General features: G+C 43.5%; 1 protein-coding gene across 1 annotated transcript; it reads left to right on the top strand.

Moving 5' to 3' along the window:
* Positions 1–1,256: 1,256 nt before the first annotated feature.
* EIF3M (eukaryotic translation initiation factor 3 subunit M) lies at positions 1,257–27,214 on the top strand. Its single transcript, XM_056526621.1, has 11 exons — positions 1,257–1,385; positions 4,617–4,749; positions 4,834–4,972; positions 10,233–10,356; positions 10,443–10,537; positions 13,441–13,524; positions 13,949–14,048; positions 15,497–15,578; positions 25,001–25,144; positions 26,502–26,562; positions 26,973–27,214. The coding sequence occupies exons 1-11, from the start codon at positions 1,344–1,346 to the stop codon at positions 27,091–27,093; spliced, it is 1,125 nt and encodes a 374-aa protein (XP_056382596.1). The 5' UTR covers positions 1,257–1,343; the 3' UTR covers positions 27,094–27,214.
* The last annotated feature ends 683 nt before the right edge of the window (positions 27,215–27,897 follow it).

Here is a 27,897-nt window from a genome sequence, read left to right as displayed (position 1 = left end):
AGTGGGGTGGCTGATGTGCGGGAGGGAGAAAAGTGACCTCGTACTTACAAACTATGAAACTATGGGATGTGTAGTTTAGAGAACGAAATTAAACAGGAACTACCCAGTTCTGGCAGGTACATACTACTAAAATCACCTGAATAAACCATTTAAGGTCAAAATGTGCTGTGTCCCTAAGGGGTTTTATATATATATACACACACAGTGATCCCTCAACTTACAATGGCCTCAACATACAATAGTTTCAACATACATTTTCTGGACCATTGTAAGTTGAAACCAGACTCAACATACAATGACAATCTGGACAAAGACAGTCCAGATCTGTGAAACTTGTCAATGGCCGAGAGAACTGACCAATCAGAATGAGCAATTTACTGGTAAAACACCTGTATTACTGAAGCGTATGCACTGACTGGTGTCTGGTAGCGCCCCCTACAGTACAGAGAGGTATTTAATGTTCTGTACACTTTACCTGTACCAGGGTTACCTGCTCCTTTGGACACCAGCTAAGGGCGACTACATGTTAATTTTTTAGGACGCTGCGTGTACTGTACAGGACCCCGAAGAAGCTCCTGTCCTCTACATAGACCAGTGTTTCCCAAGCAGGGTGCCCCCAGCTGATGCAAAACTACAACTCCCAGCATGCCCAGACAGCCTTTGGCTGTCGGGGCATGCTGGGAGTTGTAGTTTTGCAACAGCTGGAGGCTCCCTGCTTGGGAAACACCGACATAGACAGTGATTACAGCTCCCAGCAGATCTTTCTTACTTTTATATGTAAGGACTTGCTTTATATATATTAGTTATCTACTTATTTTTCTTTAATTCTCACTTTTTCCTATTTTTGGATGACATTTTGGGGCTTTAGAACCAATTACCAGGTTTCCATAGAGTTCTGATCTCAACATACAATGGTCGTCCCAGAACCAATTAATATTGTAACTTGAGGGACCACTGTATATATATATATATATATATATATATATATATATATATATATATATATACATACACACACACAGCACAGTCTGTACCCTGTTTTGTGTTGCAGTGTCAAATCTCTATATGATGGGTATATACTGTGCAGTATATGGCACCGGGCGCTTCCCAAGCAACCCCACCTGCCAGCCCCGCCTTCAACCAAAACTTTTCAAGCCATTCAAACCAAAAATATGGCCGCGCTTCCCGAGGAGAATGACATCAACAGTGTGCTCCACTGCGCATGCTCGTTGTACACCGTCGGCCTCTTGGCGTCACACTTTCTAGTCCTGACCCGGAAGTGCTCGTCGGCTCTTCTCCCTTTTCCGGTGCTTAGGCGGCGTGCGATAGAAGGCCGTACAGCCATGAGCGTCCCGGCTTTTATTGATGTGTCCGAGGAGGATCAGGTGAGGAAACCCCTGGCTCCTAATGTTAGGGCTCTGAAGGGTGAGGCGGCAGGTGACACTGCTGTGCGGGCTCTAGTCTATACGGCAGTATCTAGGACTGTTACGGGCATATGCCATCACATAATACCGCAATTCAGTGTATGACCACAGTCCTAAAACATAGGATAGTGTTTCCAAACAGGGTGCCTCCAGCTGTTGCAAAACTACAACTCCCAGCGGCATGCTGGGAGTTTTATATAGATATACCTGGGCGTAATGCTGGGAGTTGTAATTTTGCAACAGCTGGAGGCCCCTTGGTTGGGAAACCCTACCATAGAGGTCAATACACAGCTAACCATAATGTTGCAGTGCTCAGCCTAACACTACTTTAAATTCAGTGATTGGGGAGGGGCTTAGTTCTTGCACCCACCCATCAGAACATCTGTCATGTCACTGGAATTTGTGTAACATCCAGATTGTGCTGCAGATCCCCCCCCCCCTGCCATATTGAAAATGGTGAAGTCCTTGGCGTTTCATGAGAATCCTGCCTGGATTTATCAATCTGTCTTAAACCGGAATGGTCTGATGTTGTCAATAAGAACCAATCAAAGCTCGGATTTCATATCCTCATGAGCTCTGCTGAAATGAAAGCAGAGTTGTGATTGGTTGTTACGGGCCAAACCAGACGGTGTGGATTTAAAAAAATCTTGGCCCGAGTTTTTAATATCTCCTGATAACTTAGGGGGCCCTGAGTCTTTTCACTTTATTAATGAAGCGCCTTGTTTTTGAGAAATTAGGGTTTTTCTGATATTTCATTATAATTTCTGTGATGTTACAGTGAGGGGCGTGATTTACATACAGGGTGTGCTGTACACTGGGGGGGCTTGTAGGAAGCTGTGGTAGAAGGATCTTGTGAGATGTACGTTCTCAATAAATCCAACAAGGGGGTGAGGGGGTTAACAATACATGGCTCTTTGTATACGTCAACTGGTGTCCAGCTATGTACAACAGTGGTCTTCACACTGTGGCCCTCCAGATGTTGCAAAACTACAACTCCCAGCATGCCCGGACAGCCGTTGGCTGTCCGGGCATGCTGGGAGTTGTAGTTTTGCAACAGCTGGAGGGCCACAGTTTGAAGATCGCTGACATACAACATACACAGCTCTGCTCTGGCAGTTCAACATATGCAGCTCTGCGAACAGATTATACTACTGCCTATTGACTTCAGTGGGCAGCAATTTAATCTGTATGGATTTTCCACAGCGGACAATCTGCGAGTGTAATTTTTCAGCTGTGGGCAACCTCAGTTATTGTGCATTCACACCACGTTTTATTACATACGGGGACCGGATCCTGCTCTGAAATGGGGAAACTGGGCGCTCCCGTATCCCAGCTGGACCCGGCCCCAATCTCAGTAGTTTGAATGAGGCGACCTGAGTCAGCTCACCGAAAACCGTGGTATGCTACGGTTTTAGGTCCGGTCACCAGATATTAGGGCTGGGCGGTATGGCCAAATATGTGTATCGCGGTATTTTTGTAACTTACGGCGGTTCCACGGTATATAACGGTATTCCCATCCCCCCCAAAAAAAAATTTTTATTAGCCCAGCGCTGCGCTGTCCCAATCGGGGTACTACTCGCGTCACCCGCAAGCACTGCCGGCGCTGACACTCTATACCAGTGGTCTTCAACCTCCAGATGTTGCAAAACTACAACTCCCAGCATGCCCGGACAGCCAAGGTAGTTGTAGTTTTGCAACATCTGGAGGTCCGCAGGTTGAAGACCACTGCTCTATACTGTATCCCTATGCCCGGGCTGCAAAAGGTAAACAAAAATAAACTTTAAAGCATGTTCCTACGTCGGCCTTACGCTCTTCCTGGGGACGTGAATGTCGGACAGCCGTCAGCCTATCACCGGCCGCAGCGATGTTCCGCCTCGGACGGTGATAGGTTGAGCCCACTGTCATGTAAGAAGCCGGCCGGTGATAGGCCACTGTCATGGAACATCGCTGCGGCCGGTGATAGGCTGACGGCTTTCTGACGATCCATTCCCTAGGAAGCAGGTCCGGACCGACGGGGAAGATGAGTTAGTTTACCTTTTGCAGCCTGGGGATAGGGATACAGTATAGAGCAGTGGTCTTCAACCTGCGGACCTCCAGATGTTGCAAAACTACAACTACCTTGGCTGTCTGGGCATGCTGGGAGTTGTAGTTTTGCAACATCTGGAGGTTCAAGACCACTGGTATAGTGTCAGTGCCAGACGACCACAACAAACAGGAGGACGAGGAGGGCAGCGCTTGCGGGTGACATATGTGAGTATTTACCCCGATGGGGACAGCGCAGCGCTAGGCTAATAATTCATTGGGGGGCAGAACAGCGCTCGCAGGCCACATATGATTAGCTCCCCGATGTGGGGACAGCGCAGCGCTGGGTTGACAATTCATTCCCAAGGGGGAGGGGCCAAACCGGTATTGCGGTATGGGTTAAAATTCATATTGTGCAGCACAAAAATTTCGGTATGAACCGGTATACCGCCCAGCCCTACCAGATACAGGCAACAATGAGCCGACCGGAATCACAATCTGACTCCGGTCAGCTCAATCAAATGAATTAGATGGGGCCAGGTCTGGCTTGTATACGGGAGCGCCCAGTTTTCCCATCTCCCAGCAGGATCCAGTCCCTGTATGTAATACACGTGGTGTGAACCCAGCCTTACAGTTAGTTACACGCAGACATACCCTTACAGCTTCCCATGAGATGCCAATGCAGAGCTGTATATGTTGTACACATCTGGGCACCTCTGTGAGTATATACAAAGAGCCATGTACTTTTACCCCAATCATCACCTACACTTGGAGAATCTCGGACATGACACAAGATCCTGCTGCCAGAGCCTCCTACACTCTCCTGTTTAGTGTCCCCTGTATGGAAATGAAGCCCCTCCATATAACATCGCACACAGTATTTTAATGAAGTGCTCGTCCCCCTTATGGATTCCCCGAAATATTGTAGGGGCAGAAAAAACTGATTTCTTGAGAATATGGGGGGGGGGGGGGGGGTTGTATTAGTAAATTGGAGACACTGCTAGACTTCCCTAAGGTAACGAGATATTTCACACTCGGTCTTATACACCATCTTTTCTACTGTGTAGAATATTGCAGTGTCAGCCACAGCCGCCTGCTCTGCCTCCAGGGCTGCTCTTTGGTGATAAGGTTTTGTGGTCTCCTTTAAATAAATATACATCTTCCTTCCAGGCTGCAGAGCTTCGTGCATATTTGAAATCTAAAGGTGCAGAAATCTCCGAGGAAAACTCCGAGGGGGGTCTACACATAGACTTGGCCCAAATCATTGAGGCTTGTGACGTCTGCCTAAAGGAGGATGATAAAGGTAGGATGACCATCGTCACATGGAAGGTGTTGGATGGTGGATATGCCTTCTTGTGTGTCATCTAAGGATGTTTCTCCTCCACAGATGTTGAGAGTGTTATGAACAGTGTCGTATCGCTGCTGCTGATATTGGAGCCAGAAAAGCAGGAATCTCTTATTGAAAGCCTATGTGAAAAACTTGTCAAATTTCGGGAAGGCGAACGTCCATCATTAAGGCTGCAACTGTGAGTAATCCCTTTCCTGTGTTGTCTACGGCAAAGGCTAGATGCAAATGCAGACTTCTCAAGGGTCACCTCATCCAAGGGGTTTACGCTAAATTGTTCATCCGCTGCTGGTCTTATATGAGCTGTCACAAGGGCAATGATCAATGTGAACCAGTTTGATCATTCTTGAATGTCCTTTCATTACATTTACTAATGAGGATTTAGCATCTGGTCATGGGAACCACACGTGTAGTGACCCCCATTCAAAGCATCATAGATCCCTGTCATACTTTCAGTTTGGGTCTCTACATCTGCGGTCAGGGCAGGATTTGACCATATAATGCTACGTTGCTTGGGCTAAATTCACACTTTGTTTGCAGTGTCTGCTTACTTAAAGGGTAGCTCCCACCATCATGATTTTTTTTTTCTGTCCCTGCCTATTGCCCTTCTATCCCTAACACCCTCCCTGCCTTTATTTTTTTTACTATTTTTAAAATGGCATTTAGTCTGCCTGGTAGTGTGCTCACTACCAGGCAGACTTCCCCAGCAGGCACCACGTCACTGATGCCTGCTGGGGGGGGACTTCCGCCCTTAGTTCTCCCAACAGGGTGCCTCCAGCTGTTTCACCACTACAACTCCCAGCATGCCCTGACATCTATTGGCTGTCAGGGCATGCTGGGAGTTGTAGTGGTAAAACAACTGGAGGCACCCAGGACAGGAGTTTCATGGGGGAAGGAGTTAGCCAGGAGCCGATGCGGGAGGGACGGATGCGGGAGAGACTCTTCCTGCCGCTCGGTAAGTAAACCCAAACAACCCCCATCTCCCCCCCCCCCCCCCCCCCCCCCGTACCTTGCAGCAGCGCCCCCCATCCTCCCCCGTACCTTGCAGCAGCGCCCCCCATCCCGCTCATACCTTGCAGCAGCGCCCCCCATCCCGCTCGTACCTTGCAGCAGCGCCCCCCCATCCCCCCGCACCTTGCAGCAGCGCCCCCCATCCCCCCGCACCTTGCAGCAGCGCCCCCCATCCCCCCGCACCTTGCAGCAGCGCCCCCCATCCCCCCGCACCTTGCAGCAGCGCCCCTCATCCCCCCCGTACCTTAGAGCAGAACTCCCCCGCACCTTGCTGTAGCAGCCAACCCCCCCGCGCCGCCCGCACCTTGCAGCAGGGCCGTCAGCCGATGCGGAGCCCTGGCTGTTACTGCGCCTGCGCAAAATTTCGACTGATGCCCTGCCGGAATCAGTCGGAATTTTGCTGTGACGTCACTCTGCACTGCATTCGGCCACTAGGAGGGCGCCCCCTAGTGGCCGAATTTCAAATTGCTTTTAAAATGTTTTAAAAGCATTTTTTTTAATAAAAGTATATTAGAGATATGTTGTAGTACTTGAGTACTACAACATATCAAAAATTATTTTTCATGACAGTGCCCATTTAAATGTAAAACACACTAGTTTTTGTTGTTGTTTTTTTCCCCAAGTTATTTTGGTGCATAGTGTCTCAGACATGTCTCAGACAGTGTGCACCAGTAAAATCCAACTAATCCAACATTGCCGAAAAAGGGGCGTAGTCTGTCAAAGGGGCGTGGTTTCACAACCCGACTTATTTACTATTGAATTCACATAAAATCCTGTGAATAAATGGCTGGAAATTTCCACCTAAAAATAGCTGGTCAGAAAATGTTCCCGACTTGTAAATCTGTGATCCCCATAGTAAATTGAGTGGAATCCTGCAAGTCTGAAACAACATTTCACACTAATAAAATCCCAACAATCTTGAGGCCCAAAAGGTTTAATGTGAGGAAGACAAGTCCTCCAGACATATACCTCTAGCGTAAACTGCAACCACAGTGTGGTTGGTATAAGGGTGAAAACAATCTGGGGGGCCAAAAAACTGCAGCCAGATGTTAACTGGGAATCCATAGAGAGATAAATACCAAACCCACATTGTAAAAGATAAGGATAAAAAGAGGCGCGCTCCTAGTGTGATATCGTCGGTGGGCAAGCAATCAAGCGCATGTTAAAGGGGTATTCCAGGCAAAAACTTTTTTTTATATATATATCAACTGGCTCCGGAAAGTTAAACAGATTTGTAAATTACTTCTATTAAAAAATCTTAATCCTTCCAATAGTTATTAGCTTCTGAAGTTTTCTGTCTAACTGCTCAATGATGATGTCACGTCCCAGGAGCTGTGCATGATGGGAGAATATCCCTTGCATGATGGGAAAATATCCCCATAGGAGCTGGACAGCTCCCGGGACGTGAGTCATCAGAGAGCAGTTAGACAGAAAACAGCAGCTCAACTTCAGAAGCTAAAAACTATTGGAAGGATTAAGATTTTTTAATAGAAGTAATTTACAAATCTGTTTAACTTTCCGGAGCCAGTTGATATATATAAAAAAGTTTTTTGCCTGGAATACCCCTTTAACCCCTTAAGGACGCAGGACGTAAATGTACGTCCTGGTGAGGTGGTACTTAACGCACCAGGACGTACATTTACGTCCTAAGCATAACCGCGGGCATCGGAGCGATGCCCGTGTCATGCGCGGCTGATCCCGGCTGCTGATCGCAGCCAGGGACCCGCCGGCAATGGCCGACGCCCGCGATCTCGCGGGCGTCCGCCATTAACCCCTTAGGTGCCGGGATCAATACAGATCCCGGCATCTGCGGCAGTTCGCGATTTAAATGAACGATCGGATCGGCCGCAGCGCTGCTGCGGGGATCCGATCATTCATAACGCCGCACGGAGGTCCCCTCACCTTCCTCCGTGCGGCTCCCGGCGTCTCCTGCTCTGGTCTGTGATCCTATACATAGAACAGATCAGTATTAGCAATCATGGTATTGCTATGAATAGTCCCCTATGGGGACTATTCAAGGGTAAAAAAAAATGTAAAAGTAAAAAAAAAGTGAAAAATCCCCTCCCCCAATAAAAAAGTAAAACGTCCGTTTTTCCTATTTTACCCCCAAAAAGCGTAAAAAACATTTTTTATAGACCTATTTGGTATCGCCGCGTGCGTAAATGTCCGAACTATTAAAATAAAATGTTAATGATCCCGTACGGTGAACGGCGTGAACGAAAAAAATTTTAAAAAAGTCCAAAATTCCTACTTTTTTAATACATTTTATTTAAAAAAAAATTATAAAAAATGTATTAAGTTTTTTATATGCAAATGTGGTATCAAAAAAAAGTACAGATCATGGCGCAAAAAATGAGCCCCCATACCGCCACTTATACGGAAAAATAAAAAAGTTAGAGGTCATCAAAATAAAGGGATTATAAACGTACTAATTTGGTTAAAAAGTTTGTGATTTTTTTTAAGCGCAACAATAATATAAAAGTATGTAATAATGGGTATCATTTTAATCGTATTGACCCTCAGAATAAAGAACACACGTCATTTTTACCATAAATTGTACGGCGTGAAAACAAAACCTTCCAAAATTAGCAAAATTGCGTTTTTCGTTTTAATTTCCCCACAAAAATAGTGTTTTTTGGTTGCGCCATACATTTTATGATATAATGAGTGATGTCATTACAAAGGACAACTGGTCGCGCAAAAAACAAGCCCTCATACTAGTCTGTGGATGAAAATATAAGAGTTATGATTTTTAGAAGGCGAGGAGGAAAAAATGAAAACGTAAAAATTTAATTGTCTGAGTCCTTAAGGCCAAAATGGGCTGAGTCCTTAAGGGGTTAATGCACCTTACCGTTGTGTGTTGCGCTGAGGGCACAACACCTTTGTAGGCTTATCAGATCGCTTGGCGCCGGTTGTGGTCCGGATGGTAGATAACCAGATTGGTGGTGCAAGGTGGCTACCCCTACGTCCTTTACCGTGATTGGCAGGTCCGGTGAATTGCAGAAGTAAAAGAGATAAAAAAAATCGGACGAGGACGGCGCCTTCCTTCGGAAAGATTCAAAATCAAAACTAGCCCAGGTTTGGATTAAAACCATAAAAAGGTAGTTTATTTGGTGCAACTTAAAAAAGTTTCAAACCCGGGCAGGGTTCGAAACTTTTTAAGTTGCACCAAATAAACTACCTTTTTATGGTTTTTATCCAAACCTGGGCTAGTTTTGATTTTGAATCTTTCCGAAGGAAGGCGCCGTCCTTGTCCGATTTTTTTTTTTTTTTTTTTTATCGCTTTTACTTCTGAAACCCACATTGTATGTTTTTACCATTGGCGTTTTTAGACTGTGGCAATTTCTTTTTAGCATGCAATGGCTTTTTTTTTTTCTTTTTCCCCTCCCTTCCTCCTATAGATCTCTACAGGTGGGGAAAAGGCCCCCCCCCCCCCCCCCCTCCAATTCTTCAGTAGTGAATTCAACATTTAAATGGACACTGTCAGATACAAAGACTTTTGATATGTTGTAGAGCATGTATAACCAATAGGTTTTACAATTGCTTTCATATGAAAAATTTCAGTATTAAATACTGAAAAAGCCAGTCAAACAACTGCCCCCCCCCCCGCCTGCTTAGACACATACTAGTCCTGCTGTGTCCATGCGTCATCACCTATGTCATGGACACACTTCCTTGATTGACAGCTGTGAGTGCAGGGCTCACAGCTGGAGGAAAAATCCTCCCACTGTCATCTTGTGTCCTGCTACAAGCTGGGAGTTGTAGTTTTTCTAATGCTAGGGGAGATGTGAGCAGACCCCTGAGGGAGGGGGCGGAAACCTGCACAGTGAGGCCACGCCCCCTCCCTTTGAGAGGAATTCAGACTAGTGAGCCAAATTTAAAAGTGTAATAAAAAAAAAATAAAGGGGCTATATACATAAAAATTAGATGTACATGGTCAGGATTAGGTACTGAGTGATATATAAAAAAATAATTTGTTGGATCTGACGGGTACACTTTAAAGTCATGTTCAAATAAAGGGAATACAACACCAAATCAAAAAACACCTATACTAATATGTCCTCTTTCTGAAAATAAAGACACAAAAACTTTGAGGAGAAAATAGGATGGGGGCATTTTTTAAAGCCTAGCATTCACACCCAGATGACTGTTTAGGGAAGTGCAGATAGTCAACCGAATGGTAAAATACCCAAATAAATCAAACAACAAAACAAATAATAGCTCCAGAGGCTTAATTGCAGAGAAAAAAACCCTTTCAATAGGACAGCATGCAGTGTTTTCTATTAAAATAAAGGTACAAATATCAGTGTATTTGATATTGATTGTATTGATGTATTTGAGTGTATTTGATATTGATGCATGTTTAGCCAGCAAATGCTGCATTATTGTATCTTTTGTCTTATTACAAACATTTCTTCGATTCATTGCAGACTAAGCAATCTTTTCCATGGCATGGATAAGAGCACCCCAGTCAGGTACACAGTGTACTGTGCCCTCATAAAGGTAGCCGCCACCTGTGGAGGTATAGTGTACATTCCTACAGATCTTGACCAGGTCAGTGCCCTCCTTATCTGATAACATACATGATAAAATCATTTGTCAGTGCTGCATATTTCTTACTGTATTTTATATACTTTCAGGTTCGGAAATGGATCACTGACTGGAATATCAGCACAGAAAAGAAGCATGTTATGCTAAGGCTTCTCTATGAGGCACTTGTAGACTGCAAGAAGAGGTACTTAGTGTACTATGTGGGCATATTTTGGGATGGTGGCAAGGAGGCAGCTGTTTTATACTCTGTTAAATTTCTTCCTCCACTAAAAGAGGATCGGGGTCTCTTTGTTAAAATTGTATAGTAGCATCGATAGACAGAGGTGTGTGGGGGGGGTTTACTGGGCCAGCTAATCTCATACATTATGGTGATTGGCTCCCCCTCCAGGAGGTATAGGGCTTGCTAACCAATCTGATGGTCTAGCTACTTCATCAGATGGGTGGGGACAACATTATACAGTGTGCAGTACTAAGATTGGGGCCATACATACATGGCTGGGGTATATATTTAGCTTTCATTAAACAGGATTTCTTTCATGCTAGCTGGAGCTGTATACATGCCCCAGCCATTCAGTATTGTCGCACACTTTATAAAACTGTTCCTGCTCATCTGCTGGAGTAGCAGCAATTTTTCACTTTTTCCTCCTTGCCTTTTAATATTGATAACACTTTGAATTTTCCATCTATGCACTGTACTTTATGGATAAATGTTATCTCCTGTAGGTCCATAAGTATGTGGAGCCCATCTTTTGCAGCCTGACAGGGAGAGAAGCATGTGTCCAAGTGCTTCTCTCTTGTTCTAGCGATCGGTGGGTGTCAGTCTGAACACCCAGACCCTGACCGATCAAAACTTTTGACATGTCTGTGTCACAAGGTTTTGAAAGTTTACCTAAACATGTTAGAAGTTGTGATCTCTAGAATGAATGGACAGCACCTTTTTGTTTCTGCTCAACTTAGACTTTCATTGCATCCATACACCACACTCTCTGCTTCAGATAAAAAAACAAGCAGAATCAAAAGGGAACCGTGCTCAGTTAAAGGCTTCTGTCCCTTCATTCTAGAGTTGGTGGGGGGTCTCGGCAACACAACCCCATTGATTACAACTTCTGAAATGTTCTTTACACGTCAGAAGTGATCTCAAAGTTTAGGCTTACTTAAAAGTGACAGTGACACTTTAAAGGAGAACTCCAGAGTATAAAAATTGTCGCCCATACTGCCTGCAGTAAAAAAAAAATAAAGATGTACATACCTTCCTCCGTTCCCCGGGGCCTCCGGTAACCGGCTCCGGTATCCGCCGTGATCCTCTTCCTGGTTACCGGTGGTCGGAGAGTCTTACTGCGCTCAGCCAATCACCAGCCGCAGTGAAGTCCCGACTCGGCCGGCCATAGGCTGAGCGGCAGTATGACGTTTTCAGCCCCGGCAGCAGGTGCCGGTGTAGTTAAGAATTTTGTGTCCTAAAGCGTTCTCATACTGACGCTCATCCTATCGCCGGCCAAGTCGAACTTCGCTGCGGCTGGTGATTGGCTGAGCGCAGTATGATTCTCCGACCACCGGCAACTAGGAAGTGGATCGCGGCGGAGACGGTTACCGGAGGCCCCGGGGGAGCGGAGGAAGGTATGTAAATCTTAATTTTTTTACTGGCGGCTGTATGGGTGACAATTTTTATACTCTGGAGTTCTCCTTTTAAGAGCCTTGGCAGATCTAGCATATACGTCAATGCCATCTGAACCAGTGCCCAGTGATTTAAATGTAAAATTACTTTTTGGGGGCTTCCGTTTAGTCAGCAGTCAGCTTTGATCGCTGCATCTGAAGGGTTAATACAGAGCATCACCGCGATCAGTGATGTCCTGTATTAGCCGCGGGTCCCGGCCATTGATGGCCGCCGGGACTGCCGCGATATGACGTAAATGTACGTCCTTCGTCGTTAAGGGGTTAAAGGGGTACTCTGGGGAACTAAACCTATAGCCCATCTTTTCCCTCTCACCAAGCTATGTATTCATCTAAATATAATTCATTAGCTATATAGAGCAGTTTTCCTCTTTCAGCTGTCACTTACATGCAGGGAGTGAGAGAAAGACGTCATTTTCAGATCCATGTTGTCTCCTCAGTGAGAGCTAGTCCCATCTCTTCAAGACAACACCACGTGTTTTCTGTCTGGTCTAGAGCTCTGGCTTCACTGTCACACCTCCCCTCCTCTCCCTGTGCTCAATGAAGATTCTCAGTCTCCTCAGCCCTGCTTTTTTCCTGCATAAATCTAATCCCTGACTGCTGCCATTCAGAGTATAGCATGATTTATTGCTGTGGGAAAGGATAGTTTAAAAGAAAAGACATGTAGTGTGTGAGGCTGGCTGTTTACAACACAGCATGCACACAGATAGTGAAAGTAAAAGCAGTTGCCTGGCAGCCATTACACAGAGCTGCACTGACTTCTGGGAGTTGTAATTTGTGCTGCACACAAGGAAAAAAATATTTAGGAGATATCAGGGGCCAAAAGAGCTGCCAAAACCACATGGATAACTACAGGAGACACAGAACAGGTATTGTGGTGGCTTTGGGGCATTTTTATTTTTCTTAACTTCCCCTGAGTACCTTGTTAAGAATATTAAAGAAATCTAGGAGACACATTTCCCGTAAAGTGTATGTATGCCTTACAGTTGTTCTTGTAATCCGTATGGGTTCCAGTATTTTCTAGCAGTTATCACCTATGCATTGTTAATTTTTTTGGTTGGAAGAGCAATTGTGATTAGTGGGTTGACTGAAGAATTAATATTGAAAAAATGAGGAGTCACTGTTTAAGACACCTTGAAGGGCCCAACATGTCAATCTACTTTACAGGTGGCTTAATTGTCTAAAGGATGCAAAAATGAACACTGGTCATCTAGTCCTCCTGCTGGTAAGTTGAATCCTGGGGATATGTGTATACCCAGTGTTCTGCCAGCAGGAGTTACATATGATTTGGATGTGGGAGTCTTTCTGTCACCTCTTGTTTCTTCTCTTTACTGTAATGATTTAGATTCCTTTATCACTGCATGTGTGTAACAGAGTATTGTATGCACATGATCACTGACATAAACCTTGTCTTTACAGTGAGGAAGCTGCTAAAGTGATGGTGGAGTTATTGGGAAGTTACACAGATGACAATGCATCTCAGGCCCGTGTGGATGCACACAAGTAATATATTAACCTAATTCTTTTCTAGGCTTTAGGATGGGTGCATTGCTAAGTACTGCATGGTCTTAATATTATGTGGTAGGTTGGCTATGTACAATTTGAAGCCCTAAAACTAAGGGGAAAAGTTCTTAGAATGGAAAGAAGGGTGGCAATTGAACTTTTGAAGACACTAACGTGGATTCTAAAATTGCCATGTAACAGTAATGAACATATCTCCCTTGGTTACCTGCCATGTTACAGATGTTCATGTACAGAAGGAAACTCAGGATACCATTCTGCTAGCTGCTGACTTGTGACCCAGGATTGCCTACTACCTCTTTAGTTATTAACTTGTTTATTATTTAACTTTTTTGAGGGAGGAAAGATGTAAGTGTACTGTAGTTATATGCTTTTCTAACATAGGACTTATTTTTGTCTGACTTAGATGCATCGTGAGAGCATTGAAGGATCCCAAGACCTTTTTGCTTGATCACCTTCTTGCTTTAAAACCAGTGAAGTTTTTGGAAGGCGAGCTCATTCATGATGTAAGTAGCAATATGTTTCCTTAATGTATAATTGTGGCTTATCCAGAAAATCAGTAAAGGGTGCATGCCTGTTTAAAACCTAGCTTTATTGTGTTCATACAAAAATATATGTAAAACTCCCACAAACGCCAAAAAGAGGGTATGATAGAGCTAACATGAAAGCAAATGCTGGAAGGGACAATTGTCTTACCATAGGGTTGTGGTCAAGTGTTCAGTGAAGTTGGTACAATACAAGGAAAAGAAAAAAAAGGGAGGCAGAATAACAAAAACCCTGCTAATCCCTGTGTGTGTGGGTGACAGAATCTTCAAGGGAGTAGGTAGGTAGAAAACACAGGGCGGGGTGATTGTGAACGGAGTGAGTCTAATATATGATGCAAAACAGCACAGCAATTGCTAATCTAGAAAAGGGTAATTATAACTAGGGGATAAGTGTCTGATCACGGGGGGTCCAAACGCTGAGACCCCCACGATCTCCTGTACAGGGCCTCAGCTCTGCTCCTGTAATGATGTTACCCACCCATCACGGAAGATGGTCAAAACATACCCACTCCATTCATCTCCATGGGAGAGACAGAGACACAAAGTTGTCTCCACCTCTCCCATAGAGATGAATGGGGGGGGACAGGTTTAGACCAGCTTTCGTGCTGGGTACAACATGCACATTAGCAGAGCCTGGGCCCAGTGTGGGAGGGAATACATTTTTCCCGCAGCATATCTCCTTTAAGTTCACTCACCAAATTCTATTTACTGCTTGACTGTCTGATTTACTACCGGCTCTGGGTGGCAGCAATGGGGATCCCTTTTGCGCGCACACACACACAATTTATTTAGAAGTCATTACATACAACCGTCCTCTACCAAGTACATGTTGAGACAGGAAGACTACTGGATGTTACTACTGTAGTGGATGTATCATCTGTAAATACAGACAGGAAAATCCTCTGTTAGCAATGTACCCTGGCTTTGAATTAAAAGATCCTTCAAAAGGGAAAAAGCAATCACTACAGGAATACTTGGCAGCCTATCTACTATCCTCACCATCAATATGTTCATGCAAACATTCATACACTGGGGTGCAGTGGTTATAGTCTCTAGAAAACTACCAATACTGCTCCCAGCATACATCAGTAACCCCCAGAAATCCACATGGCAACCAATCAGATCGCTTCTTTCATTCTTATCAAGGCCTCTGAGAATTGAAAAAGGCAATCTGATTGGTTGCTATGGGCAACTAGTCAACTTTACCTCTCCACAGGTTTTGATAAATCTCCCCCATTGATTTATAATTGTCTTATGTTTCACATCAATTCACTTAGTCTTGTACCATCTTCATTTTACATTATTTTATTCATGTCAGTGCATTAAAATATTAATGGTTAGTTATATATGTGTTGTCTTCACTTGTTTGTGAAAATATATTAATCAAAATCTTGTTGTTTTTTGTTCAGCTCCTGACTATATTTGTCAGTGCTAAGCTTTCTTCGTACGTCAAGTTTTACCAGAATAACAAAGACTTTATTGATTCACTGGGTAAGTGATTCCATGACCTGTGAAGTAATGGTAGATAAGGCTGAGTGCCTGGACTGCAAAGATCCAATTAAACTAGGGGAAAGTTTTAACAGATGCAGCTTATGTACAAAATTTTAGCATTTTTATAATATGTATTTTATAGAAGTACCTTAGTGCATTAAAGTAAATCTGTCATCCGTTTCACCTGCACTAACCTGGTACAGACAGGTAGTGTAGGTGACAATACTTGCCTGGTATGTAGCCATATAGCTAACCTGTATCTAGTCAAATAGACGTATAGTCCATTTAGTGCTGGGCGGTATACCGGTATGAACCTGATACCGTTTTTTTTCCTCCCACGGTATGGATTTTTGCCCATACCGCTATACCGGTCGGGCCCCTCCCCCACCCTCCGAGTCAATAAAAAAAACTAAACTTACCCGTAATGGGGGGTGGTCCGGGCCATCCATCCTTCCTGTAGTGTCCGGCGGCATTCCGGGTGGAGGGTGAACCGGTCCGGGCTGTCCTTCTCCAGGGGTCCTCTTCTCCACTCCGGGCAGGCTCTGGCCTAGTACGCTGCATAGACGCCGTGACGTCGGGTGCGTCGCTGCGCACAGGCGTCACTGCGCAGCGGTGTCTATGCAGCGTTACTAGGCCGGAGCCTGCCCAGAGTGGAGAAGAGGACCCCCGGAGAAGGACAGCCCGGACCGGTTCACCCTCCACCCAGAATGCCGCCGGACACTACAGGAAGGATGGATGGCCCGGACCACCCTCCCCGGACGGTCCCTGCAGCAACTGGGAAGGTGAGTCAGGGTTCTGGGATGGACAGGGGTCTGTAGAATATACTATACCTACAGTAGGCCCTCCAGCTGTTGCAAAACTACAACTCCCAGCATGCCCGGACAGCCAACGGCTGTCCGGGCATGCTGGGAGTAGTAGTTTTGCAACAGCTGGAGGCACCCCCAGTTGGGAAACACTGACCTATACTATACACTACTATATAGTCCAACATGCTGAGAGTTGTAGTCTTGCAACAACTGGAGGCTGTAGGGTTGTTTGTTACATCTATTTAAAAGGGTACTCCACTTGCCCCAGTGTTCAGATCATTTAGTTCCAAAAGCCCATTTAGTTCCGCTACGCCACCTCAATGCAAGTCTCAATGTAGAAAAATACTGTGATACTCATTTTTGGTCATATCGCCCAGCACTAAGTCCATTTGTAAAACATAGTATGGTTGAAAAAATACATACGTCCATCTAGTCCAACTAGGGAATTGAAGGGAAGGGTGTAAGGGAATAAAGGAAAGGGATGTAGTTTTATAATTCTGCATAAGCATTAATGTTATTTTGTTCTAGGAATGTATCTAACCCTGTTTTAAAGCTGTTAATTGTTCCTGCTGTGACCAGTTCCTGAGGTAGACCGTTCCATAAATTCACAGTCCTCACGGTAAAGAAGGCGTGTCGCCCCTTTAGACTAAACCTTTTCTTCTCCAGACGGAGGGAGTGCCCCCTCGTCCTTTGGGGGGGTTTAACCTGGAACAGTTTTTCTCCGTATTTTTTGTATGGGCCATTTATATACTTATATACGTTTATCATATCCCCCCTTAAACGTCTCTTCTCAAGACTAAACAATTGTAACTCCTTTTAATCGCTCCTCATAGCTAAGATGTTCCATGCCCCATATTAGTTTAGTCGCGCGTCTCTGCACCCTTTCCAACTCCGCAGTGTCCCTTTTATGAACAGGCGACCAAAACTGAACAGCATATTCCAGGTGAGGTCGTACCAATGCTTTATAAAGGGGGAGTATTATGTCCCTGTCCCTTGAGTCCATGCCTCTTTTGATACATGACAATATCCTGCTGGCTTTGGAAGCAGCAGGCTGACATTGCATGCTATTCTGTAGTCTGTGATCTACAAGTACACCCAGATCCTTCTCTACCAGTGACTCTGCCAGTTTAATCCCCCCTAAGACATACGATGCATGCAGGTTATTAGTACCCAGATGCATAACTTTACATTTATCCACATTGAACCTCATTTGCTAAGTGGATGCCCAGACACTTAGTCTATCCAAGTCATCTTGTAACTTATGCACATCCTCTATAGACTGTACCGTGCTACAAAGCTTGGTGTCATCTGCAAAGATAGAAACAGAGCTGTTAATACCATCCTCTATATCATTGATAAATAAATTAAACAACAGCGGGCCCAGTACTGAACCTTGGGGTACACCACTAATAACAAATTATTATTAGAGTACGAATTATTGACCACCACTCTCTGGGTACGATCCATGAGCCAGTGTTCAATCCAGTTACAAACTAAAGTTTCCAAGCCCAAGGACCTTAACTTACCTGTCAGACGTCTATGAGGGACAGTATCAAACGCTTTGGCAAAATCCAGAAACACTATATCCACAGCCATTCCTCTGTCAAGGCTTCTACTCACCTCTTCATAAAAGCAAATTAGATTGGTTTGACATCTTCTATCCTTAGTAAACCCATGCTGGCTATCACAATACCAGACACCAGAGAATCTCTAAATATCATGAACAGGGGTACAGATATTACTGAACTTACCTCTCTAAGAACTCTTGGGTGTAGTCCATCCGGCCCTGGACATTTGCTTACATTTACTTTACTCAACTTACCTTGTACCATCTCTACATTAAGCCAGTTCAATACATTATATGATGTGTTACCAGCACTGAATGGCCAATGTCAGCTCCTTTTTCTGACCCATCAGATTTGAATTTTTTGAAGGCTATTTTTTTGTTGTTTATTGCTTTTAACCTCATTTGTCAGCCATGTAGGATTTAGTTTTAATCGTTTATATTTGTTCCCCTTTGGTATATATTTAGCTGTATAGTTATTTAGAGTTGATTTAAAGATGTCCCATTTACCTTCTGTATCAGTATTTGAGAACACCTCCCCCCAGTCTATGTCCTGTAGTGCAGCTCTCAGCCCAGGGAAATTTGCCTTTTTAAAGTTATATGTTTTTGCCTTCCCCGTCTGTCTTTGTTTTCTACATTTTAAGTCAAAAGTAACTATATTGTGGTCGCTATTACCAAGGTTTTCCCGCACAGTTACATTACCAACCAGCTCTGCATTGTTGGAAATGATCAGATCCAACAAGGCATCACTTCTTGTTGGGTCCTCCACAAACTGGCCCATAAAATTATCCTGCAATAAATTTAGGAATTTTCTCCCCTTTGTAGTTTTAGCCAACCCCCGGCCCCAATCTATATCTGGATAGTTAAAATCTCCCATTATTACCACTGTACCTGCCCGGGCGGCCCTCTCTATTTGTTTATACAGCCGATCTTCTATCTCTTCAGTGATATTAGGGGGCCTTACATGCCAAAAAGCCTTCCTTTTTGACCCAGAGCTATAAATGCGCAAACTTGGAAAGGTTGAGTGTGCATGTTTAAGTAGGGCGCTCAATCCTCTTATCCCTCAAGAACATAAGTTTGAGGATCTTTAAGCCACACCTATACACATCCGATCACTGCTCTCCAGCTGTGGAAAAACTACAACTTCCAGGATGCATGATGGGAGTTGTAGTAATGGCCGAAGAGTCTCAAGATAAGGAGAATTGTATTAGATTTTTTTAAAGAAACCAGTAATCACTTTCATGCTGCCTGAACCACAAGTCATTGGGATAGTCCTTGGCAGTCCCGCATTTTATCTCCCCATACTCACACACGAAGAGAGAAATTAGTTAAGGCCATTGCGGCAGGGAGACACTACTGACTTGTAGTATAGGCAGCATGAAAGTATTGACAGCTTCCCTTTAAAGTGTCCTCCAATTATGATCTGACGTCAGGTATGGAAACTAAAGTGCTCACTGGGTGGTATGGAGAGAATTGTGGTTCCTGTTAAATTGCATTGACTGCAAACTATTGATATCCATAGACGATGGTGGGAACAGACAGGTGCCTCCACATTTTTTACTTCTTATGCAGCTTGGGTGATTAAGTGTCAAAAGACTTGTAAAGAAAACAGAAACTGTGGACTGGTGTATTGTACAACTTGGCGATCCTGTGTCACTGTTAATTTGTTTCATAGCATTCGCCTGTGTGATGGAATGTAATGTCAGCAGCTCTTTTATTTACAGACCAAGGAAGAAGGGAGTAGTCATTAACACTGGGACGCTCCCCCATCCATGTGTAATTGACTGTTTCAAAAGAGCACAGGTCCATCAGCTATTGTGCGCATTACAATTACATTTTCCATATTGAATCCCCCCCCCCCCTTTCCCCCGTCCATTCAGTCACTCCACTACCTTTCTGTGGAAAAGGGTCAGAGCCAATGCCAGACAAGGTAAATGATGCATTTCGGAATTAAAATGCTCTACAATTCTGACATGAGACTGGGAGCAACAATATACTGGCAATGATGGTCCGGTTATTCATGTAAGGGGAACTAGTTTATTTTATTTATTTTTTGTTCTTTTTACTTCTCTGCAAACAATGTATGTAAAAGCTTAGCAGGCTACTATATTCCTTACCTTTTAATAATGGTGTAAGCATAGTTAAACTATTAAATTGTGCCAGAAGTACATACTCTCTTGGTATATGTTTGTCTGATAGTAATCTGTAGGACTGTTACAGTGCATGTAGGAGAGAATCAACTTTTTATGTAGATAAATTGTAATATAAAAGGTTTAGCTATACTTTAAAGATACAAAAACCTTTTATATGTTGTGCATCTTGGCAAAACATTAACCTTTCTAATATACTTCATAAGAAAACTTTATTTCCTTTTTTTTAATTTTTTTTTATAGAAACCGTGGCTTATAAAATCATGGCTTATAACAAAATCATGGCTTTGTCCAAGCTGAAGCACAGGCAAGAAAAAAGTCCAGTAAGTGAGGGTGGGCTAGAACTTCTCTGTGCTCTCTCCTGTGTGAGAGGACTCCTCTGTGCTCTCTCCTGTCTGAGAGGACTCCTCTGTGCTCTCTCCTGTCTGAGAGGACTCCTCTGTGCTCTCTCCTGTCTGAGAGGACTCCTCTGTGCTCTCTCCTGTCTGAGAGGACTCCTCTGTGCTCTCTCCTGTATGAGAGGACTCCTCTGTGCTCTCTCCTGTCTGATAGGACTCCTCTGTGTTCTCTCCTGTCTGATAGGACTCCTCTGTGTTCTCTCCTGTCTGAGAGGACTCCTCTGTGCTCTCTCCTGTCTGAGAGGACTCCTCTGTGCTCTCTCCTGTCTGATAGGACTCCTCTGTGTTCTCTCCTGTCTGATAGGACTCCTCTGTGTTCTCTCCTGTCTGATAGGACTCCTCTGTGCTCTCTCCTGTCTGAGAGGACTCCTCTGTGCTCTCTCCTGTCTGAGAGGACTCCTCTGTGCTCTCTCCTGTATGAGAGGACTCCTCTGTGCTCTCTCCTGTCTGATAGGACTCCTCTGTGTTCTCTCCTGTCCGAGAGGACTCCTCTGTGCTCTCTCCTGTCCTATCAGTGCTAGCCCACCCTCACTTATGGGACTTTTGTTCATGCCTGTGATTCAGCTTGGACAAAGCCATGATTTTATAAGCCATGATTTCTATAAAAAGGAAATAACATTTTATTTTTAAGTATATTAGGTTGTTTTGCCAAGATGTACAACATATAAAAAGTTTTTGAATCTTTCAGTGCTCATTTAAATTATAAATAACCCTTTAGTGTCTTAAATATGTGGGGAATCTGTATTACTTTCATTAAAATATATTTACATATCTAAATAAAAATTTTATGTATATGTCCACGGCACAAATCAGTGTATAACAACCAAATTTCTGCTAAAGGTGAGCAGCAGCTCCACATGAGGATTCATTCTAGTGTAGTTCAAAGGGGCTAACCCTTGGTTTTGCCACATGGAATAAGAAGGATGACATTTTTGTACATGGCGTGTGTTTTATTAAAAAAAATTTTTGTAAAAAAAAAATCTTTTTGGAAATTTTCCATAGCATAGGGATTGGATTGCATTCGATTTAACATATAATGTGACATGGGAACGGACCCTAATGTTAGTTTCAGATGAGCAAAATTAAGACTGAAGTCTGGACCTGACCAGGGGTCTAACTCGCAGGATCATAGTGAGCTATTATGTTGTGAGTTTGGGTAAGGATAGAACTTGTGGCCATAATACGTGAAAATACATCCTTATTACGCTTGTCTGAAACTGGCCGCAGAGAGTGGTTTGCAACAAAGGTAGAAATCAAAATGTATATAAAAATAAAATAAAAACTACCACCTTGGTTCACAGCAGTTTCATTTTTTTTTTCAACCAATTGTACTTTGTAATGACATAACTCATTTTACATCTATGGTGAAACAACTATTTTTGTTTTCATTGGATTATTTGATCACTTTTTTTTCTGTTATATTTTTTTCTGGTATAGTAAGTGACCAAAAATCAACAATTCTGGATTTTGGTATGTTTTCTAAAGTGTAAACATGCAACAATACCACACATTTTATGTTTTTTGTTTTGCGTTATTTCATTTGAAAAATTGGTAAAGGGGGTGTTTTAATCTATTCATTTTATTTTATTTTTTGTCCCCATAGGGAACTATTTAATGCAATATTTCTTATTCATACACTGAACAATCCTATGGCATAAGCCCACATTGATCAGTGTAATCGGCGGTCAATTACCACAGGCTGCTGAGGCTGCCTGCAGTGTTGGAGCGTTGTTGGACGGGACAGAGCTAGTTAAGGCACTTCTGGCTGTCCTCTAAGTTGATTGGGACTCCGCAAATTTGGTCCCAGTCAGCTCCTTGCGCTAATTGCAATGGCTTTTTCCTTTTAGATGCCTTGACCAATTTTGGCTCACAAAAAAGGTTTTTCAATGTCTAGTAATAGTCGTAGGTCTTGGCTACTGATAGCTACTGGGACTCACCAGGTATGAGTGTGTGCTTTAAACAGGAGCAGGCAGAAGGTGTACATTTATGACCTTTGTCCTCAAGAGGCTAAATAGGCACTGTCAGATCCAAAAACATATGGTGATACTGATGAAAAGTAAAGACCTTTTGTAATATGGTTGTTTAAAATGTTTTGAATAACTAATCAAGAAAACTGATCCTGAAAAAGCCACCACTAGGGGTCCCCATACCTACTGGGACACTAACCAGTCCTGCAGCAGTGTCATGGACAAAGCTGCATGAGCAGAGACACCAATCACTTCCCACCATCACAAGCGACATGTCCCCTTCCCTTGAGAGGATTTCTAACACTGTGAGCTAATGAGGTATTTTTTATAATACATATGAGATAGAGGCATAAAAATTAGATATACAGTATGTGGTCAGAATTAGGTAACATATTTAAATTTTTTAATTTCTTTAGAATTTTGTCTTAAAGCAAATGGAGAACATTTTATATAAAATCTCTCACCTGCACAACTCTGCAAATTAAAATGAAATAGAAATAAAATGAAATAAAAATGTAAAATGAATAAAAACAAAAAGCAGCATGTTCAGCGCCCAAAAATAGGTTTTCCGTAAACATATATATAAGCTACATAGAAGCAGCACTACATTGAAAGCAGTGCTGGAGAACTGATGACATTGCAGAGCAGCGCAGCAGTTTCCATGCTAGCAGTGCATTACTGAGCATTGGATAAAGTTCATTGTTCTGGGAAGTTTATTTTAGATGGCATCTTGTGTGATTTGTTAGTTCTCTGGCAGGAATGTGCTGATTTTTTTGATTACTAATTAGAATTGAAGCATCACAATTTGTCATCCGCATCGCCCTCTCTTGTTCACCTAATGTGTCTGTGTAAGCTTCGGCCCTGTTTATACTTTACATAGCTAATCAGCCTTCATTTGTTAATTATGTTAATTTGTGCTAATTGATTCTTAGACTTTGGAGATGCTTGACCAGAGGCCTTTTGGTTGCTTAAATTCTTTCTGTCCCATAGGTTGTCTGCTCTCCTGCTGTAATTACTGTAATTAACACTTCATTAGTTTTGTAACATATGTAACACTATAAACCCTGTGAGTAATGCATCCCAATGCAGGGCATATCAACTAACACAAGCAAGTAGGTTTCAGGAAAGGAAAACAAATAGCAAGAAAGGTACAAAACAAGAATTTTCAATGCATTTTTAAGTACTTTGATCTGTCATATTGTATATAAATATATCCACTGATCTGCAGCTTGGGCATCACATCCAACTAAACATTGTAACTCTCTAGACTGGCACCCATCGTGTATACCGGTTCATACCGAATAGCGAAATTTTTGTGCTGCACGATATGAATTTTAACCCATACCGCAATACCATTTTGGCTCCTCCCCCTTGGGAATGAATGAATCAGCCCAGTGCTGCGCTGCCCCTACATCGGGAAACTAATCATATGTGACTTGCCAGCGCTGTTCTGCGCCCCCCCCCAATTATTAGCCCAGCGCTGTCCCCATCGGGGTAAATACTTGTCATCTGCAAGCGCTGCGCTCCTCTTCCTCCTGCTTGTTGCGGCCGCAGGCGCTGACACAGTATAAAGCAGTGGTCTACAACCTGCGGACCTCCAGATGTTGCAAAACTACAACTCTCAGCATGCCCGGACAGCCAACGGCTGTCCGGGCATGCTGGGAGTTGTAGTTTTGCAGCATCTGGTGGTCCGCAGGTTGAAGACCACTGCTCTATACTGTGCGGTATCCCTATGCCTGGGCTGCAAAAAATAAACAAAATAAACTTAAACTCACCCCCTGTTGGTCCGGTACCGGCCTCACCAGCTTCTTGGGGACGGGAACGTTGGACAGCCGTCAGCCTATCACCAGCCACAGCAATGTTCCGCCTCGGCTGGTGATAGGCTAAGTCCTCCTATCGGAACATACGTTTATTTTTTTTACCTTTTGCAGCCCGGGCATAGGGATACAGCACAGTATAGTGTGTCAGTGTCAGCGGCTGCAACGAACAGGAGGACAAGTAGGGCAGCGCTTGCGGGTGACGTGAGAATTTAGCCCGATGGGGGCAGCGCTGGGCTGATAATTAATTTTTTTGGGGGGGGGGGGGAGGAGGAGGAAATACAGTTATATACTGTGGAACCGCCAAAAATTACAAAAATACCATGATACACACATTTGGTCATACCGCCCAGTCCTACCATCGTGTATGGACCAAACTCAGCTGCCCAGCCTGCATCATACTCCCAAACATCCTGACCTAAATATACAGGGATGGCAGGTATATGCAGCTTAACTGGAGGTACTCTTTAAATGGGCACTGTCAGATTCAAGCACTCGGCCATGTGGTTTTCCCAGCTATATCTAGAGACCCTAACTGATCAAAACTTTAGACATGTCTCTGACACATCAAGTTTTTCCAAATCACAGATGAAGATGGATGTCAATGTGAATTATGTGAACAAAACAAGCCTCATATTATGATAAATATATAGAATAAATATACTATAAAAAACGATCCGTGTGTACAGAATTACGAAGTCTAATCCTTTATCTCTTCAGGTCTCTCACATGAGCAAAACATGGAAAAAATGCGTCTCCTTACGTTTATGGGAATGGCTGTGGAAAACAAGGAAATTTCCTTTGACACTATCCAGCAGGAGCTGCAACTTGGGGCGGATGATGTAGAAGCATTTGTAATCGATGGTAAGTTCCCTCTTTCTTTTTAATTTAGATTTTTGTATAGTCATATATGTCAAGTAAGGGACTGAGCTAACCTATAAGGGACTCTTCTGTCCTAGCTAGTAATCTATTGTGGAACTGTCCTGTCAGGATGTATGCAGATCAGCATAGAAATAGAAGTAAGGTTGGCTGGACATCTCCTTATTATGGGAGAATTGTGTTGAAGGGAGATTAGATACATAATACATTTGATGGGAGCATGCCACAATTTCTCTGTTCATACATTATCTGACAGTAAAGGCTGTATGATATTGGAGACAAAGGAGTTGCACTACAATCTGTTATGGAGCTGTCATACTTTTCGTGTGCATGAGCCCTACAGTGGCAGTTTTGGGTAGTTGCTGGCGATATTTACTGGGACGTGAGAAATTCACTAGGCTTGTCACATCTTCATGTCTTTTTGGCATGTACGGTAACTACTACAGTCACCCCTCGACCAACGATGGCCCCGACATAACAAAATTTCAACATGTGATGGCCTCTTAGAGGCCATCGCATGTTGAAGGCAGCATCAACATACGATGCTTTTGTATGTTGGGGCCATCGCATAAACTGCTATCCGGCAGTGCAGACTGCTTCAGCTGCCGCCGGATAGCCGTTTACGGTGCCCCGTGAGCTCCGGTGATGTCCCTTACCTGTCCTCGGGGCTCCGGCGCGTCCTCTTCAGGATCCCCTGCATCGTCGGCGCTCTCAATCCTCATCATCACGTCGCTGCGCACGCCGTCCCGTCATCCAATATCAGTGGCGACGTGATGGCGGCGACGGAGAGCGCGGATGCCGGGGAAGCAGAGGCCTTGCCAGAGCGGCGGGGACACCTCGGGGAGGCAACGACAGCGATGGACGGCGACATCCCGGGCAGCGGTGACTGTCCGGAGCGGCGGGGACACCTCGAGGACGCGGCGATGGACGGCGACATCCCGGGCAGCGGTGACGGTCCAAAGCGGTGGGGACACGTGAGTACAACTTCCTCTAACAGTGGTCTACAACCTGCGGACCTCCAGATGTTGCAAAACTACAAAACCCAGCATACCCGGACAGCCAACGGCTGTCCGGGCATGCTGGGTATTGTAGTTTTGCAACATCTGGAGGTCCGCAGGTTGTAGACCACTGTCCTATACTAAACATTGCACGGATCCCTCAACATGCAATGGTTTCAACAAACGATGGTCTGTTTGGAACGGATTACCATCGTATGTTGAGGGACCACTGTACTAGCAAGGATCCTTTTAAAAATATTTAGCTTATGAAAGGCCAATATATTGTTACTTTTTTTTTTTATTCTATTTTTTAACATTTGTCACCCTCATGTTTGTAATTGCAGCCGTGAAAACAAAGATGGTATACTGCAAAATTGACCAGACACAGAAGAAAGTTGTTGTGAGGTAAGGCAATCATTTCCTTGCCGCAATGTGCAATCTAGACCTTTTTTTTATTTTATTTATTTTTTTATTTTTAATTATTTCACATAATATATCTGTTTAATATTTGAGCCGTTTGCCATCATGTGCTTGTAGTTAAATGCTGCCTATTTATCATAATTTTATTAAAGCCCAGAGCTGAATGTGATTAGCTTATTTAATGAAAGTGTCCTATTTTCCAGCACATTTCACTTAATGACCGTGACAGTGGCCTGAATGCTAATAAGCTGCGCCGCTCTCTATAGTCGGCCTTGTAAAACGGGAATTGTACTTTGGAGCTGGCGGCTCAGAATAAAATGATTAATCTACAGCTTGAATAATTGCAAACGGATCTCGGCCAGATTGTAGAATTTATGTTTTTTATTTTTCTACAGTCACAGTACGCACAGAACCTTTGGGAAGCAGCAGTGGCAACAGTTGTACGATATTCTCAACTCCTGGAAGATTAACTTAAATAAAGTGAAGAACAGTCTCCACAGTATTTCTGATGCTTGAACACAAACGTGAGCAGCGTAACAGCTCTGGACTAAGACCTTTTCAGCTGTGCCTCATGTGGATGTTAAATCAAAGCGGGGTGTTATAAATTGGTCTTAAATAAAGCTGTTTCAGATCTGTACCCTTTTCTATATTGAAATGCAGCCAATGATGTTTTCATTGTGGTTTCTATTGTTTTATATCTACTGAACCTGGATGCAGCCTTCAGAATGAAAATATGAATTGTAAAAGAGAGACGTGACACTGTCGGAATTATTGCAGTCTGTCAGCGTCTGCCCCATTGTTTCACATTAACAATATTGTTGCATTCTGTTCTATGCCACCAATTGTGGATTTTTTTTTTTATCAACTGGTGTCAGAAAGTTAAACAGATTTGTAAATTACTTCTATTTAAAAATCTTAATCCTTCCAGTACTTATTAGCTGCTGAATACTACAGAGGAAATTATTTTCTTTTTTGTAACACAGAGCTCTCTGCTGACATCATGACCACAGTGCTCTCTGCTGACACCTCTGTCCATTTAAAGAACTGTCCAGAGTAGGAGAAAATCCTCATAGAAAACATATGCTGCTCTGGACAGTTCTAAAATGGACAGAGATGTCAGCAGAGAGCACTGTGTTCCAAAAAGAAAATAATTTTCTCTGTAGTATTCAACAGCTAATAAGTACTGGTAGGATTAAGATTTTTTTTAATAAGTAATTTACAAATCTGTTTAACTTTCCGGCACCAGTTAAGTTAAAAACATTTTATTTCCAGTTGAGTACCCCTTTAACACATCGGACACCTGCAATTGCCCTGTGGGAG

The sequence above is a fragment of the Hyla sarda genome, chromosome 6, assembly GCF_029499605.1.
Source record: "Hyla sarda isolate aHylSar1 chromosome 6, aHylSar1.hap1, whole genome shotgun sequence".
NCBI lineage: Eukaryota > Metazoa > Chordata > Amphibia > Anura > Hylidae > Hyla > Hyla sarda.
The sequence above is the reverse complement of the archived record's forward strand: the minus strand, read 5'-3'. Positions and strand labels throughout refer to the sequence as shown.